The sequence below is a fragment of the Egretta garzetta genome, unplaced genomic scaffold (assembly GCF_000687185.1).
Source record: "Egretta garzetta isolate BGI_Z169 unplaced genomic scaffold, ASM68718v1 scaffold1141, whole genome shotgun sequence".
Classification (NCBI taxonomy): domain Eukaryota; kingdom Metazoa; phylum Chordata; class Aves; order Pelecaniformes; family Ardeidae; genus Egretta; species Egretta garzetta.
This window is the reverse complement of record NW_009258505.1, coordinates 1-17098: the sequence shown is the minus strand read 5'-3', so window position 1 is coordinate 17098 and position 17098 is coordinate 1. Positions and strand designations below refer to the sequence as shown.

The 17098-nt window shown below is 48.4% G+C and overlaps 1 protein-coding gene across 1 annotated transcript in view; it reads right to left on the bottom strand.

The window, feature by feature from the left end:
• Nucleotides 1-15158, bottom strand: part of RNF123 (ring finger protein 123) — a 47844-nt gene extending 32686 nt beyond the window's left edge. The window contains exons 1-16 of the mRNA XM_035901571.1: nucleotides 14648-15158; nucleotides 13518-13602; nucleotides 10938-11017; nucleotides 10003-10100; nucleotides 8714-8768; nucleotides 8304-8389; nucleotides 7465-7551; nucleotides 6866-6933; nucleotides 5833-5958; nucleotides 4980-5094; nucleotides 4043-4147; nucleotides 3768-3893; nucleotides 2470-2562; nucleotides 2202-2275; nucleotides 1619-1736; nucleotides 1048-1147 (exon numbers count right to left, since the gene is read on the bottom strand). Coding sequence (XP_035757464.1) covers nucleotides 1048-1147; nucleotides 1619-1736; nucleotides 2202-2275; nucleotides 2470-2562; nucleotides 3768-3893; nucleotides 4043-4147; nucleotides 4980-5094; nucleotides 5833-5958; nucleotides 6866-6933; nucleotides 7465-7551; nucleotides 8304-8389; nucleotides 8714-8768; nucleotides 10003-10100; nucleotides 10938-11017; nucleotides 13518-13602; nucleotides 14648-14729 — 1498 coding nt within the window. The 5' untranslated portion in view covers nucleotides 14730-15158. The remainder of the gene's footprint in view (nucleotides 1-1047; nucleotides 1148-1618; nucleotides 1737-2201; nucleotides 2276-2469; nucleotides 2563-3767; nucleotides 3894-4042; nucleotides 4148-4979; nucleotides 5095-5832; nucleotides 5959-6865; nucleotides 6934-7464; nucleotides 7552-8303; nucleotides 8390-8713; nucleotides 8769-10002; nucleotides 10101-10937; nucleotides 11018-13517; nucleotides 13603-14647) is intronic.
• Nucleotides 15159-17098: the final 1940 nt, after the last annotated feature.

Below are 17098 nucleotides of genomic sequence, written 5' to 3'. Positions count from 1 at the left end.
GTGCACCCTCAGCAAGTTTGCAGATGACACCAAGCTGAGTGGTGCAGTTGACATGCCTGAGGGACGGGATGCCATCCAGAGGGACCTAGACAAACTCAAGTAGTGGGCCCATGTGAACCTCATGAAGTTCAACAAAGAGAAGTGCAAGGTTCTGCACCTGGGTTGAAGGCCAACCGTACCCTGGGCTGCATCAAGAGAAGCGTGGCCAGCAGGGCGAGGGAGGGGATTCTGCCCCTCTACTCTGCTCTGGTGAGACCTCCCCTGGAGCCCTGCGTCCAGTTCGGGAGCCCTCAGCACAAGGAGGACATGGACCTGTTGGAGCGGGGCTAGAGGAAGGCTACTAAAATGATCCGAGGGCTGGAGCACCTCTCTTATGAGGACAGGCTGAGAGAGTTGGGCTTGTTCAGCCTGGAGAAGAGAAGGCTGCAGGGAGACCCGATTGCAGCCGTTCAGTACTTAAAGTGGGGCCTATAGGAAAGATGGGGAAAATCTTTTTAGTAGGGCCAGCTGTGACAGGACAAGGGGTAATGGCTTTAAACTGAAGCAGGCTAGGTTTAGGCTGGATATAAGGAAGAAATTCTTTACAATGAGGGTGGTGAGACACTGGAAGGGGTTGCCCAGAGAGGTGGTGGAGGCCCCATCCCTGGAAACATTCAAGACCAGGTTGGACAGGGCTCTGAGCAACCTGATCTAGTTAGTAGTGTCCCTGCTCGCTGCAGGGGGGTTAGACTAGATGACCTCTAGGGGTCCCTTCCAACCCAAAACATTCTATGATTCTATGATAAACAATGCCCCCCTAAAGGGGAATTTGGGTTTGCTCATGTCCCATGGTGGGATGCTGCAGGTCTGTGCAGTGGGGTCTCAGCACTCATACCCCTCCACCAAATAACAGGGTGGCTGGTCCCCACCTCTGCAGCACAGCCTGTCCTGGCAGAAACACAGTTGGACTTCAGGTCGTGAAGGGGATTTGGAAATGACCCAAGGGTTGGTCCCCCTGGCTGCACAAAAGGTAGGGGATCTTTGCAATTTCCCTCCTTCCTCACAGACCTTCAATGCGTTTCTTGAGCCGCTGGCAGCCTCTTTCATATGCCCGCCGCCTCAGCCTCTCCTCAGCACTCTCCTCTTTCACCTCCTTATTCTCCTTGCCCTGGTTGGGGGATAGACAATGATTTAGTAGGAGATCACTGCACAGGGAAAATGTCTTGCCAAAGGGAGAGCAGAAACTCACTTAAACAACATGCAAGTATGTGACTGCAGCTGGCAGCACACCTAAATAGGCCTTCCCTGCCTTTGTAATGAATAAGGACAGGAGACCTTTTGAGGACACACAAATCAACCTGTAATTCCTGAGACACTGTGAAGTTCCCTTCCAAATCTGTTGCCATAGAAAACTGTCCCCCTTCCCTGTCCTGAGCAACACACCCCAAATGTCTCCTCTAAGGGGACAATAAAGATGACAGGGCAATGGAGAGGCTACAGCTCTCACACAGCTCTGCAGGGTGCACCAGTGCTAACGCAGCTGGTAACATGGGCCATCCCATTTCCTCAGCCAGAAAATGATGGGGACAGCAGGCCACAAATTTTCTTCAGTCTCCTTAGTGGATGTGTCCTTACTCACCTCCTTGGTGAAGCGGTTTGGCCACCACGTGGTGGGAATGAGGTCCTGCAAACCAGCCTCCTCCACGCGCAGTGGGCTCTTAATGTAGAAGAACACGACGGAACGGAGCACATCAAAGCTACGGCCAAGTTAAAGCAAGCACAGAAGCTACATTGGGAGAAGGTACAGGGCATGTTATCAGAGCTGTAGTGAGAGACCCCTTTTCAAACAACCACTCAAAGCTCTGTCAGACCCAAAGCCCCCTTCTCCTGGGAGAAGCCCCATACAGTTATCACAGCAGCTGCCCAAATGCTATAACAGGCAGCTGGACTGCTCTGAAAGTGGTTTTGCTCTAGGGACATTAGAGAAGCCAGTCAGGTAGAAATGAAGTCCTCTGTATTAGTAGGATGTGAACTATACGACACTGCTCCTCCTCCTCGAAGCAGGACTTTGTATGGTGTCAGGCAGACAGAGGAGACCGGAGAAATTAGAAATGACCTCTCAAAGATAGGGTGGCTTCTGCCTCCCAGGACCTGCAGATCCTTGAAGTCTCTCTGGCTGCATTATTCAGGGCAGGGAGAACTAGAGGAGGCACAAAGGATACAGAACATTGCTGAGTAGATATTTCCTGGATTTCTCATGCTTCAAGACTGCAATGGTGAGCCGGAGGTAGTGAATCTAGGGAAACAGGAGAAGCAAAAGTGACTCCATCTACAGATGAAGATATGACTCTCCAGTAGGTACAATGTGACAGAACTGCCATCTCTGGATCAAACAACTGCAAAATCCAAAATATTGTGTACCTTTGGACAAGGGGACATAACAGAAGCTGGCTAGTCACAGATTCCTGGGGATTCAGAAGTGCAACTCACTTGTAATCCCAGGTCTGGGATGATGGGGGAGAACCTGTAAGCCCGCAGGAGGGACATCAGTAGCTGTTTGAGGCACTCGTGAACTTCATACTCCTGAGAAAATAAGAAACACATTGAACTGCAATGGCATGGAGTCAGGAACAGCTACAGTTCCCAGATGTGATGGAAAGAAGCATTCACTTCTGAACTGAAAAAGCAGGTGCTCTGAACCCACAATGTTTCTCCATCTGACTCCGCAGGAGAGTCCAAGCGGAATTTGGTGCCATCACTTTGCTACAGGGAAACAAGTTTTTGCACTAGTAAAACCAACCCAAAAGTCATCTACAAAAAGCTGAAGTCCCAGGACCTATTTAGTTGAGCTGACTCACCCATCTTTGTATCCCCTGAACCTACCCAACATACACAGTGTTGGCAGAACCAACCCAGAAAGGAAAGAAGTTACTCGGGTGTAAACGTGATGATGTGGAAGAGCTGTCTTTTTGAGTCCAACTCATACCAACCAGCAGGATGAGAGCCAACGCTTCCACAAACACAGCAGCCCTACAAGGGTGTTCAGCTTCCCTTTTAAGATGATGGGCCTCAGCAGGTCACGACATTTTTCAATTAAACTTTTCATGACAGCTGGCTGGGCCAGTGCCTGTATCTGTCAATTCTTACCCCAAAGGACAGACATACTGTCTTCCAAGCAGATCCCTGGCAGTCATTGGCTCTTTGTAACCACCCCAGCAGCAGCAGCTTCCCAGTGGCTAGCAAAGGTTGCCTCAAACAAGTGTCCCAGGAAGGAGTGACCTCATCCAGCTTGGACAGGAAGGGGCATGGGAAGTTGGAGGAGGTTCTTCCCCAGCAGTGCTGGAGGTGGTGACAGTGCAGTGCCCATTTCCACCTCAGTCCTGCACACTCTGATCGATCTCTTGGAGCACATGGCAGTACTTAAGACCTCCACAGTCACATAAATATTAACAATATCCAAGAGACCAACTCATTTCTTATTGAGAAATTTGATGTGCTCAGAAGCAGGAAGTTATTCAACATCACCAGTTCCTTCAACAACAGGAGAAGCTTAGAAATGCCTTGTTAGCTCATTGCCAGTGTCACCATTACCAATTACTCTGCATACAACCCTCGTTCCCTGGGTGGGAAGCAGCAGCCAGATGAGCTAGGTGAAAGGGTGGTCTACCACAAAAAAAGGGATCTTGTCGCCAGGAAGGGAAAAAAGCTGATCACTACCAGCATTTTCTAGGGAATTTTCTAGGTTCTCAGTACCTACCAGGGTCTCCCTGTGATCCCTAGGGACTCACCTCCATAAGAAGCCACATGAGATCCATCAGCTGCTGAATAAGGGGATGGGCCTCCACTGCCCCTCCTCGCTCAAGGATGCTCAACAGGAAGGTCATGAGCACATCTTCCACCAGGTACACCTTGCACTGCAGACAGAGAGGCAAGCTGACAGTCCTCCAAGGCACTTGGAGCAAAAGTTGAGGTTTCACTTCCCAGTGAAAGCTAAAGTTTACCTCCCCTTGCAAGCACAGTAACAAGCAGCTACAGAAGTTTGCAGTGGGCAGGCAAAACTCACCATAAGAGGGGAGAAATAATTGAAGATGTGGGCTAATGTGATCAGCACTGTGGGTTCTCCCTGCAGCTGCCACATGGATGTGTCCTTCTCCACCAGCTTTCCCTCCTGCAATGACAAATCCAGAAAAACCACAACGCTTGGATCCAGCCCAATCCACCCATACACCAATGACTGAATGAACCAGAGGCCTGGAGCAGCTACTGTTTGCTGTGCCATGCCTGACTGCAGTAAAAACCTCAAATGTGGGAATTCAGGATGGCAAAGCAGCCAGGCCCCTGCCTCTGGAGACCTGTAGTGCAGTCCAAATGTCAGTTACTATCAGCCATATGCACACACCTTGACAATGTTTTTCCAAAAGCATTCAAGTGTACACGATAATCTAAATGGGAAGCCCTACGGAGGAGGTCAACTAGTAAAGCAGGCCACCATTCAAGCTAAGACCATAGCAGATGGCATTCCCTATGTTTTGGGCATAAACCGATCATCTCTCACCCTAGCAGAAAAAAAAAATGGTTTCTAGCAAACAGTGCCACAGCCAAAACAGTTCTCAAGGCAGACCTGACAGAATTCCACGACACCACTGAACCAGGATGTCAGGAAAAAGTTTAGGATATGAACAAGCTTCTTTCAAGGCTGCAAAATCAAATCCAGTAGTTCTGACCCTGAAAAACATCACCTCTTGCATACTGGGAGTGTAACTTCATATGACTGAGAACAACAAAGCCCAGTATTATTTAAATTAAGTTCTGGAACTATCAGGAATCCCATTTTGCAAGCCAAAGAGCCCCAGCGACATGCATGCCCCATGCAAAAGCATGCAAGCATTTAGACGCTCAGGTGTGTGGAAACATCTAAGCTGCCAGCATGTTGCTGAGAAGTGCAGAACCACATTTTCCAGCATGGTGCCCCGCAGATCCACCCAGTAACATTAGCCTACCGTCACATCTATTCCGATATAGATCACGTTCTTCAAGTAGCCTAACAGCTTGCGAGCCTTCACTAGGTCTGCAACGGGAGGATCTTGCAAGGGACGGTAACCTTCCACTGGATAAGTAGGCAAATGTTAAGGCAAAATGCAATCTGAGCCTTTCAGAACTTCTCTTGCTTGTGCAAGGAAAATCCTGTGTCTCTACTTTACTTTATTCCCACGCATGCCTCCGTCACAGTTCAAACCATGGTGCCTTCTAAATGGATGATAAGCCACAAGCTCTTATCTCCGCTTCCTCAATATTGCAAGCAGCAAGTATCTCACACCACACTTCTGCTCTCATCAGAAAGACTGACAAGAGCCTCCACTACAGCTATCAACAGACACACCCAGGACTACTCTGACAGGAGCTGCAGGTCTCAGCATTCACACAGGAAGGCAGCAGGCAACGCTAATACCATGTCAGAGGTCCCATATGGCTGGGAGGTAGAAGAGACCAGTGATCACAAGGCTCAGCAGCACAGAAGCATTAGGGTTTCCAAAACTGGAGAGCGAGATCTTTGCAGGATCTGAGTGCCTGGGAACAGGCAGCCCCCAGCTGCAGCAGTAGCTGCTGATTCAGAACTGAAAGAAAATCTCATTTCAGAAACTGTCAGGGACCAGCACTGATATTTGTGTACCCTGCAGTTCTCCTCCAGCTGAGGGATTATCTGGTTCTTCTCTCCTTGACCCTGCTCTGAGCAAAAGTGTCAAGAGAAGAATGTGAATTGCAGGTATCTATCTATATTCCACAGCCTCCAAGGATGGTCTCAGGACAGGCTCTTCTCCCTTCAGACCTCCTCTCCCCACACCCAAAGGATATCGGAGTGGACGGCTCCCGAAGTTAAAAGCAACGGACTCTTTGAATGAGAGGCTGATTGCAGGGAAGTAAGCCATTCCAGCACCCCTTGTGATGTTATCAAAAGCGATTCCCAGAGATATGCCGTTCCTGAAAGAAGGGAAACTCACAAGATTTTAGCCACAGTAAGAGGGTTTTGAGGTCAACTGGGCAATCCAGGTATCCATATTCCCCTCCCAGCAACTTGCCAACACAGACATATCAGTCAGTCATGCCTCCTGTCACTCTTAACCTGGCACACGCACAAATGCTACAGCTTTGCTGAACAAGAGCCCTGGGAAGCACAGCAGCACTCCCATTTCCATATGACAGCACAGGAAGGCACTGGAGTGTGCACAATACGCAGGGCCCACTCAGCTTCAAGGGCAACCCAAATCCTTACAAGATAACTAACCAGCAAGACATTTTAAAGGCAGGTGACATTTTTGGCCTCATCTGTTTGATGTTGGTGGAAATAGAAGAATAATGCTCTCACTCTACTCTTCTCTGAAAGATGGCACAGCACATCTAACCGTTTTTAATTCTGGCTGACGTGTCGCAGGCTGTAGTTTTGGGCCAGGGAACAATTCTTATTCAGACTGGTCTCTGCAAATTGTGCATGGGAGTTGGAGGCTGGAGATTTATCAGCCTTTCCACAGCTCCTTGTGAATCTAGAACAGGCAAGATCTACACTGGCCACAAAAGCAATCAGTGTGACTCAGCCACCTGTAGTATTAAGCATCATGAGAGATGCCCTCCCCTCCAAAATCCTAGCAAACTTTAAACAGACTTTGTAGCTTGAACCTCTTTCTGCCAAATGCTCTCACCTGAACTTAGGAGACTTAGCAGCCCATTTAGATGGTTTCTGAACACAAAGCAGAAAAACAAAGGCTGGAACTACCAAGGAACTTAAAGGGGAGAGGGCAGAAATAGGGCTCAGCAACCTGCTGAGCAGTGAGGAAACATTTATGTTACACACAGACATCAACAAAACAGGGAACTGAGCAAAGATGCTTACAAGCAGAAAGCAATGGTGCCCTCATCAAGGTCTATCAGACAGCTGACGATGTCTCCTGCTGCCCAAGACTGCAGTAAAGGAAGAGAAAAGGTTAAACATATATCCAGGGTGTTCCCACATCAGAAGAAAGACTGCAACCCAACTGATCCCTTGTAATCCAGGGCTGAAGAAGAGAGAGTTCCTTCTCACAGAAGCTCGCATAGCATTCTCAGACACTTCTGGAAGCTGCACATAAGCCACTGATGGGGATCTTTTTTCCCTCTGGTACTAGGAACATCGCACAGGATCAAACTTATGTTTATCACAATACAGCATCATCCTCTGATGTGCTACAAAGAACCAGAGCCTTCCAGAGACCAACAGCAGCACTATGCTGGGAATCAGTCTGCTGGGGCTGCTAAACAAAGCCCCCACAGAGCATGTCCAGCAGCCCTGAAGTACAAACAATTGCTGGCACACAGCCTCCCCAAGAGCAGACTGAAGCAGAGAGGTCAGCTTGAGGGCATTTCATGGGGCCCAGCAGAATCTGATGACCAGGAGGAGCCACCTGCTTTCTTCTCCTTACTCTACATCCTGTTCCTGGGAGGACAGCTACTCACTTTGCCATAGTTGGTAGTAGTCACGTTCCACTTGCGCACCCTGTTTCCATCATATGCATATGAATCTGGCGTATCTCCAACTCCTTCCTGCAACGAGGTATGAAAGAGGATACTCAGACCAGACCAAGCACAGAGGATCCCTCTCACTGCAAGAATGGCTTTAAGGGGGAGACCAGCAGACAGGGACAGCAGCTAACAGCACGCATGGTCTGTCTGGGAAAAGCTCTCACTCTAGGAGTCAATCCAATGGCCTGTGATCTTTGGTTCAGAGAAACACACCATTCCCTACCCATTTTTGGGTCAGAAGAATAATACTGGCATACTTCCAAATTCTGTCAAAGCAGCCCCCCAGGATGCCCACCACCTGCCCCCTCACGTGCTGCAGAGTGGCAAGTTAGTGAAACCCTGCAGCTGACAATCCCTTCTCAGCATCAAATGTCCCACCCGCTGCCTGAGAAGACCTGGCGTGGGCAAAAAAGCTCTGTAGCCCCAGCTGCTGAGGGTCATGCCAAGAGACATGGTGCCAGCACTGCAGACCCACACACACTCTGGAGAAGACACCAGCTGAAAATCAACACATAGCAGCGGCTACATGCAGCCAGAGCACAGCAACGTACACAGCGTGCAAGGCTTTCACACTGTGCACCATTCTGTGAACAGACACCAGAGAATCTAGTAAAGATTTTTAGAAGAGCAGACATGGTATTTTGTGTGTGTGTGTGCTGGGCACAAAAGGCCAGCAGGGCAGGAGCACAGCACCACTGCGATGCTCCACACTGACCTAAAAAGCAGTTCATGAACACAGAGCAGCCCTGTGACACACACAGCAGTTATAGTACCTCCTGATTAAATCTGCAGTTGAGAGTACACCAGCCAATCTGCATGAGTCCCTGAGAGGAGATGAGCACCTCGTAAATCCATTTCCCTGAAAGAAAAAGAGAAGCCCCATAGTAAATCCCTGCTGCTTGGCTCATTGTTAGAGAAGCAGAACCTGACACTGCTCCCACAGAAAAGAATGTGGCACACAAAGGAGCTTCGGGACAGCCCCAGCATTCCCCTCCCACCTCTTCACTCCTGCATCACACAATCCTCCATCCTTCTGACTTCCTGGAAAAACCAGTGGATGAACTGGGGAGGAGAGGGCTCAAGATCTGGAAGTGCAGCACATTCAAGAGCTTTCTAGCTGTGTATCTTTTCACACACTCTTCCCGGGGTCTTTTCTCAAAGCATCGCCTGCTTTTCTCCTTACCTTTATACACGCATGTTGTGGCCCTGATGGAGCCAAAGTTACTGTGGCCAATCACCTGGACCAACAAACAAAAGATATTTTAAAGTCCAACAAAAGACAGTTTTGCTCAGCCCTATCCATTCCCTCCATCCTAGCCCTCAAAACCAAAGCAAGATGGAGAGCTGTTCACAAGCACAGTGCAGGGAAGAGACAGGACCTCTTCCCCATCCCAGCAGCTGTACTCAGAGCCAACAGGCCCTGGGGAACCATCCAGGTCCTCCCCACAGCTCATCTGTACTTGATAAACCCCAGTGTAGCATGCAGCATGGCAGCAGTACAAGGGCAACATGGTGACAGACAGGTTCCCAGCGAATTGTGACAGGTATACAAAAGTGACTATTATATAGGAAAGACATCTGAATCCTGGACAAGTTAGAATAAAACTATAGATTTAGGGTGTCCAGACTGAAGCCCAGGACCGTCAGGTAACATGCTGCCCAGAAACTGAACCTTGTTAACTCCTGACTTTCTCAGTCTCAGGACAGACCACGAAGAAGAGATGAAGGTAGCAAAAGGAATTCACAGGCAAGCTAGTCTGATCCGATATGAGGGTAAGTTCTAGGTACAGCCAAGGTGAGCTACAGTGGGTGTTTCCCCATTATTTCCCCATTATTATTATTATTTCCCCATTAACCAATGGGGAAACATGAGAGCAGGGCAGCCTCCTCTGCTAGAGGTAAAAAAGAACACATGGATTAAGGAGGGAATGAGCACAGCAGCATGGGATGTGTGTGCTAGTTAAGGGGTGAAAGGAGTGCAGAAATTACTGAAGTAGGAAAGGACTAAATTCCAGCCGATTCTTTCAGCTGATTTTCTGCATGAGGAACATAAGCTAAGGAGCAAGCAGGGAGCTAGTGGAAAGAAAGGAGAAAGGAAAGCCTCAGCCTCTCGCCACCATTAGATAAGAACAGAAAGAAGGAAGGAAGAGGCAGTCTGCTGGAGGGAGGGACAGAAAAGCTGGCTGCTGGCCTTTCCTCTTCTAGCCAAGCTCTTCAGTGAGCCCCTGGGCCAGAGTAATCCTTTCACTTCCTCACAGCTCCACTCAGAGCTTGCTGAGACTTAGGGGTACTGCTAGACCTTTTCCCAGGAGAGCTCATTCCCTCCAGGATCCTGCAGCTTTCCGGGCAGACTGCATTTACAACATGCTACAAAGCCACTGACAGGGATCTGTTATCAAGAACAAACCAAGAAGCCCAAAGTACTTTTAGTCCCACAAGACCATTTTGTGCTGCACCCAGCATCACACTCACCCCAAGTAAGTCATCATCAACTAGCAGGAGCCCCTCAAAACCGCTTGTGTGGTCCAGCACCACAGTAGAGGGACCAAGCCGGCCCTCTGCTACCTGATCTGAAACAAGAGTTGCAGAAAACCGTTAGGGAAAGTTGTGCAGGATTTAACAGTACACCTGACAAGTGCCTCCAGCCAGATGACAACAGCATCTGGATTCTGCTACAGTGGAGTAAGACTAAAATAGTGTTACCCATGTTAGACCATGAGAACCTCAGGGAAGGAGACACCATTGAGATTTGGAATTAAGTTTTCACAGCAACACACAAGGTCTTAGCTATGCAGCATTCAGGTCATATGTTAAGTTTTCCACATAGCCTGAAAATTTTACTTTGGCAAAATTCAAAGAGCAAACTAAACTCTGAGCTACATGTTTGGCCAACATATCACACTTTGATTGCAGCCAGCAAGAAAAATTCTTCTTTTTAGGAGAAGAGACAGGTTGTATCCTGCCACATCCTGACTCATTCAGGGAAACGGATGCTAGTAGGAATACAGGCAACAGCCTGAGGCCCAAAGTGAATACCTACAGTGGAGACCAGGATGTAAAAATTGTCAAGAAGCCTCTGCATTTCCCACTGAGGATAGCACTGCACACTGCTGGTTACAGCAATGGCTCTGCACATTGTTATCAGTGAAATACCTCCATTATTTGCCCCAAAACTGCTTTCCCAGGCATTTTCACCTGGAAATATGCCTCCTCCATCTGCAAGCAGACCTGCTCCAGGGCTGGCTGATGAGCCCCTCACAGGCAGGATTTAAAGGTACAATAAACTAGAGCAGAGGCGGGCAGAACAACCCTCACTCAAGGGAATTGCCTTTCATGACATAACTTGTCCTCCCAATTAAGCAGCACAAGCAGAAGCACAAATTGGACAGATGCTCAGTGCCTCCTACCTTGACTGTCTTCAGAGCCATTCTCCTCTGCTAGCAACCGGTCAAGGTGCTCCTGCAGGTTCTGGAACGTCAGGTGCTTTCTAGGGAATAAACATGCACAGGAGCTTTTCACAGAACTCTGTCTCCAAGTTTTGAAGAGTTGCAGCCCAGACACATGAGCCTGCACAGTCCTGAGCTGCGAGACACGAACCGGGAAGTTATGTTGATCTGTGTGCCCAGCGTGTTGGGGCAATGAATGAACCAAGGACCAAATGTAGCATGAACAAGCAAAGTAGTTAACCAAGGATCTTAGTCTTCAGTCTGCTTGGAGTATTTGGTGGCAGTAAGAAAACTGTACAGTGGTACAGAGGCAGTAAGAAACCAGCCATACTCTCAATCACGGTGGACCACGACTTTGCTGCAGTCAGCACCATACAAATATGGCATAAGGCAGGATATGGTTTTTTCCACAAGTATTTCTTAATACAAAAGAAGAGAGAAGACCACACCAGCAGCTGTAGCAGTTGAAACAAAGGTCAGGCTAGCCCAGCATCCTCTCTCTGACAACAGCCAAAACCATTTTATTTTTGTACAGAGGAGAAGTCTCTCATGCACCCCCTCTGGGCTGCTATTTTAGAGAATGTTCTCATACTGCCCTCCCCTAGTTCTCCCTTTTCAAGGCTAGTTTACTTAGCTGTTCCTTGTACAAGAGCCATTCCAGTCATCTGACTTGCTCTTACCCTTCCTCAAAACCTCTGGAGCTCTAAAATACCCTTTTGGAATTGGAGAGACCAGAATCACATTATACTTGAGAAGAGGGTAAACCACAAATTTATTCATAATGATTTTCCTTATCCTACATCTCTTTTCTAACTTCCTACTTTCTTTTTCTGACTTAGTGTTCCCACCCCAATCCCATTCCTATACAGTAAAAATCGGACCAGGGCCCATCATTTTAGGCACAATGTAGAGGCTGTTCCCCTTTCAGTACACCACTTTGCATTTCCCTACCCTGAGTTTCATAGACCATTTCACTATCCAGTCACTATCACAGCCACCTTACCTATTGCTCTAAATAGCTTTGTAACAGCAGCACACTTGCCCACCTCATGCTTTCTCCCTTTCCAAGGATACACAGAACAATATAGGTTGTGTTGCAGGTCTTTCAGGGACCCCAGCAGGACCTTCTTTTACTGTGAGAGTAGCTAGTTGTTCCTATCCCTGCTTCCCACTTCCAAAGCCATCTGTGGAACAACTTCTCACTTCTCCAAGACTTGGGGTTTCCCTAAGACTGTGGTGAGAGACCTTTTGAAAGCCTGATGGATGGGAATATGCACTGAAGTGGAATCAAAGAATCAGTTTTGGTTGTCATGAGACAGGGTGGCTTCAGCAAAGCAGCTTAATCAGCAGCTAGCATGGAGGAGGAGTTCTGGAAGGAGGTTAGAAGAGCATGAGATAGCCAGAGAGGTGCCTGTGGCAAACTCCTCTATGAGGAATTTAGACCTCCAAAGACAAGATGTCATACCATAAAAGTTGTTCTCATATCGCAAGTGTTATTTTCAAGACCTATTTGACCGCTTACTGGGCTTTCTACCAAATAGCCAAGTCCAGGGAAAAGGGTGGAAGGCAGGAAAAAAAGAAAGAGGGAGACCAGTCCAACAAACTGTCAGTTCTGTGCTTTCAAGTCATTAATCACCAGGCAAAGAAATTAGAAATACTGAAAACCAAAATGCCCAGGCAGATGGAATATTCCAAGGCACACTGACAGGAGAGCTTGTGGCAGAGCAACATGACCCACTTTGCCTCCCCCCTGCCATAAACCTAGCTCACCAAGAGCAGAGAGGGCCAAGGGCTATTTTTAGCAGCTCTGAGCTCACATTTGAGCTGGCAGTACTAAGTATAGCCCGTGGAATGTGACCCCAGCCACACTGCAGCACTGCCAACCAGCAGGAGCTACACGCCTGCCTCACTCTACCACACTGTACCTGCTCCGAACCTGTCTGACCTGCCTCTGGCACAAGAGCTAAATGCAAGGGACATTTTTCTCATCCAAAAGCTACAAGTGTCTCAGCTACAAGGTGAAGGAGAACTGAAATCAAATAGAAGAAAACTAAGCAGGAATTCTGTGTTTATTTTCCTTTGGTGACTCCTAATAATAAAAGTACCACAGCCTGAGAAATGTCTGGTACTCCATATTATCAGTAATAGCCTTGCCTTTAGTTTACAGGGCACTGATGACCTGTTTTTCATTCCTGTACCTAAAACCTGCGCATTTTGCACTTCCTTACAAGTAAAGAGGGAACAGGACCAATAAGGGGAATGCCTACTCGCCTATTTATTTCAGAAATATTGCCTAGTGATTTTGTATATGGGGTTTTTCAGGTAAAAAATTCCCAAGGAATCCTTCCTAGCAAGCCCTACAATTTGAAAGAGCCATTAAAAGACAAGACCTAAGAGTAATTTCTGTAACACACTGCTGCTGTGCTTTTAACAAGGATCATTGTGTGGCACTAAAAGATCTTTCCTTTCACCCCAGTGCTGTATATCTGGGGATTGATACAGCATCCCCTGCCATCTAGTGAATGAGAAGAAGTCCAATACCTGTAAGCCGCTGCAGGCTGGTTCCCATCAGCATTGGTAAAGACGCGATGCAGATAATCATTCAGCAGCCTGCTGTTCACGATCCCTTGTGAAAAACAGAAAGGAAATACACTTAGGGAGTCAGGAAGTAAACTCAAACATTAATTTCATATACAAGTTGGCAACTATGGGAAAATGATATTCAAGTTTGCAGATCAACACAGTGGAAAAGGCAGCTTCAAGAAGTCATTCATTGCTTTAATGTCTTCACCAGCAGCCCTATAGTCCGGCATTACGGGGTGCATCTCTGCAACATGGGCTCTTTCCAGTTTGAGCTGCTCTATGACAGCAAATGGGAGGCTGTAAATTGGTCCCCACAGGTGGAACTACATCCTCAGGAATCCTGCTGTACTACTTCCAGATAAAGTAACTTCAAAAACTGGAGGTGGGAATCCAATTTCATTACCAGAAAAAAAAAAATCTTATCACTATTGCAATTCCTGATGTCCTCTTCATACCTGGGACATTTCAAGTTACCTCCATCTCTTAACTGCACTAGAAGATACTGAGATAGAAAAGCTTGCAGATGCAGTTCATCTCGTCTAATCCACAGCCCCCTTCAATGACATATGCCTCACTTCAGCTTTCACCATGCAAAACAATGCCTAGTGTCACATTGATGCAGCATGCTTTATTTCTGGGTTGAACAGTGCCCTCAAATGCCAGATTTGTGATCTCATAAGCATGCTTCTGCTAGATTGGTGAGTCCAGGAGAAAACAGACTGCCTAGCAGGTACCAAAATTTCCCAGAAAAGGATTAATCTGAGAACTTGACAAGCTGTTCATCCTGGAAGGGGAACTCCCTGAATCAGATGGGACAACAGCAGGCAACATGACATTGTCTAGCCTCACGAGGCAGGGCTGTGTGCCAAAGAAAGGGCACTGTGACATGAGCTTCTGGAGTCCTTAGTACTGCAGGAACGTCCCTCAAAATCTCATCTCAGTTCAGGGATTTGCTCAGTTTCAGCCCCACCACACCTCACATCAGCAAGGTAACTGCAACTGGAAGGCAGCTGATCTCAAGCGAGGCAAGGGGCACTCACCCGATCCACAGCGGTCCTGCTTTTTACACGGCATGTACGGGCCCATACCTGTGACCTTGGACTTCTCTGGCTCAGTGCTCAGCCTGTAGTTCTTCCTCGAGAAAGCAGTCCCAGCACCTCTTGACGTCATTCTTCACAGGCACCACTTCCAGAGCGGACATAAGACGGACAGATGCCTAAAACAAAACTTGCTGGGGAGGATGCTGCCTTTAGACTTCTCCCTTTCTCGGACGTTGATGTACCTGGATTGAACAACAGGGATAAACCAAAAAATAGCCAGAGTCCTTGCACTAATGACATCATACAAGAGCCCAAAGCCAACTAACTGCCAGCCCTGCTCTCAGTCCCACCTGTCCAGCAGCTCAAAATCTTCCCAAAGAGACAAGGCATTAAGCCACACTCCAACCACTCAGACCCGACTCCAACCAAAGGCACAGGCAGAACCAAGCCAGAAGCATGGGCAACCTTTGGACCAAGTTTGAGCCAGAAGCACTGAGCCTAAACAGGGCCGCAGCTACCACCACTGCCAAACACCGCCAAAACTGGCAACCGCATTGCACTTCTACTCATGTCCTGATAAGGCACTTATGCCTTTTTTCTCCCACGCTGTGTTCTTTAAGACAGGAATATACATCTGGTTCATCTTCTGTTTAACAGGTTATTAGATAATTCTGCTATTCAAAAGAGAGCGAGAGGGGGAAGGAATGAGACAAATGTAGACAGACTATAAAAGAGTATCATTGACTACAGAGCAAAAGACCTAGCTGTCGGTTTTATAGGGATAAAAGCAGGTGCAGGCAGAAGTCCACAGAAGTGTTTACAGGTGAAAACCTACCATGAGACTAAAGATTCATGACCCTTCCTGGTATCACTAGAATGCAAAGGATGTTATCAGAGCTGATTTGACATGTGCCAGGACAAAAAGAATAAATTCCAGTTGCCAGTTCCATCCAGCTTCAAAATGTTAGGTTACACCCCTCTCCTGTTTCTGATTGCCCCGACAGCTGACCATCACTGGAATTCTCTCTCGTACACTAGACAGCCATCTGACAAACTGCTTTGTGACACACAGAGCAAGAGGAAGATGCAATAGGAGCAAAGGCTGCAGGAATTAAATGCCTGACAGCAGCCTCATACAGAGCAGAAACTATAAGGTGAGCCTAAGAAAAGTTAGTGAACTTGCCAAGTGACACAGGTGCCATGGCAACTCCACTGGCAAGATCACTTGAGCTTCAGCTAGACTCAGGAAAGGATTTCCTAAAGCACCTTTCCTCAGGTCCACCCCAGCATCCAGCAGTGGAGCAGCACTGCCCAGCATTCCTCCTGCAGCACGAGTGAGCGAAACTGCAGGAACAAAGCAAAGACCAGCCTGGATCAATAGCCCTGAACGATCTGCATCAGAGACTCAAAACAAGGAATAAAACAATTAAAACTATAAACAGAAACACATCACTTACTACCAAAGCAGAGCAGACAGCACAATGTGTACTATTCTAAAAGTACTCTAAATGTGAGACACATGATTTCACCTCTGTCAGGACAAGTTAAAGACACCTGAGGGTGGCAGGGAGTGTCCCTAGCTCTTCCCAAGGGCGGTCAGCCCAGTACCTACGTGGCTGAAACAGCCTGAATGCCCAGGCAGAGAGTGCAGTACAGCCACACCGGCACCGCATGAGATGAACTGCTGGCACTGCTGCAGTGCCAGGGTGGGTTTTTTTTTGGTCAGAGCAGATGCTGCTTTCAGCAGGTCAGAGAAAGGGCAGAGCAGGGGGACACACATCCGTGCCCTCACTGCTCCCATGTGCGACTCACAAAACCAGCCCAGAAGCGCTGGCAAAGACACCCAGCCCTCACTCTGGCCATGGGTTAAACTCCCTTCTCTGGGCAATGGCAAGCAGCTTCCAGCAGAAGGGCAGAATAAACAACACAGGGGAAGCCAGGTCTTAAATTGAGCAGACTGGAGGCAGGCGAGAAGGCCGAGAATCTGGGCCAGCAAACACAGCTTTGTCAGGCAGCTGCCAGCCAAGCCATCCTGCTCTCACCAGGGCAGCAGGGATGAAGCCGGCAGGGAGGCAGCCAGGCAGCGGAGGCCTCCATGCCTCTTGGAAAAGCACTCTGCGTTCATCGCAAGCATGGGCCTCTGCGGCACCCCCAACCTGGCAGCACCCCAAACCAGACTGACCTGGCAGCATTGCCCAAATCCAGGAACCAACCCTAAAAGCAGGAACAGCCCACAGCACCCCCGAGGCTGGTGGTGCACCACAAACCCAACTACAGCTCCAAAGCAAGAAACACCCCCTAAACTGGGGAGCAATGCCTGCAGCCACAGACACCCCACCAAACTCGGCGGCACCCTCCGTGCCCACAAGCACCCCCAAAACCGGGGGCGCCCCTAGACCTCCACACAATCCCCAAAGCCCAGAAACCCCAGACGGTGGCGGAACAACCGCTCAGTCAGGCGTCTCCCTCCCAAACCCAAATGACGCTCCCCGAGGCCGG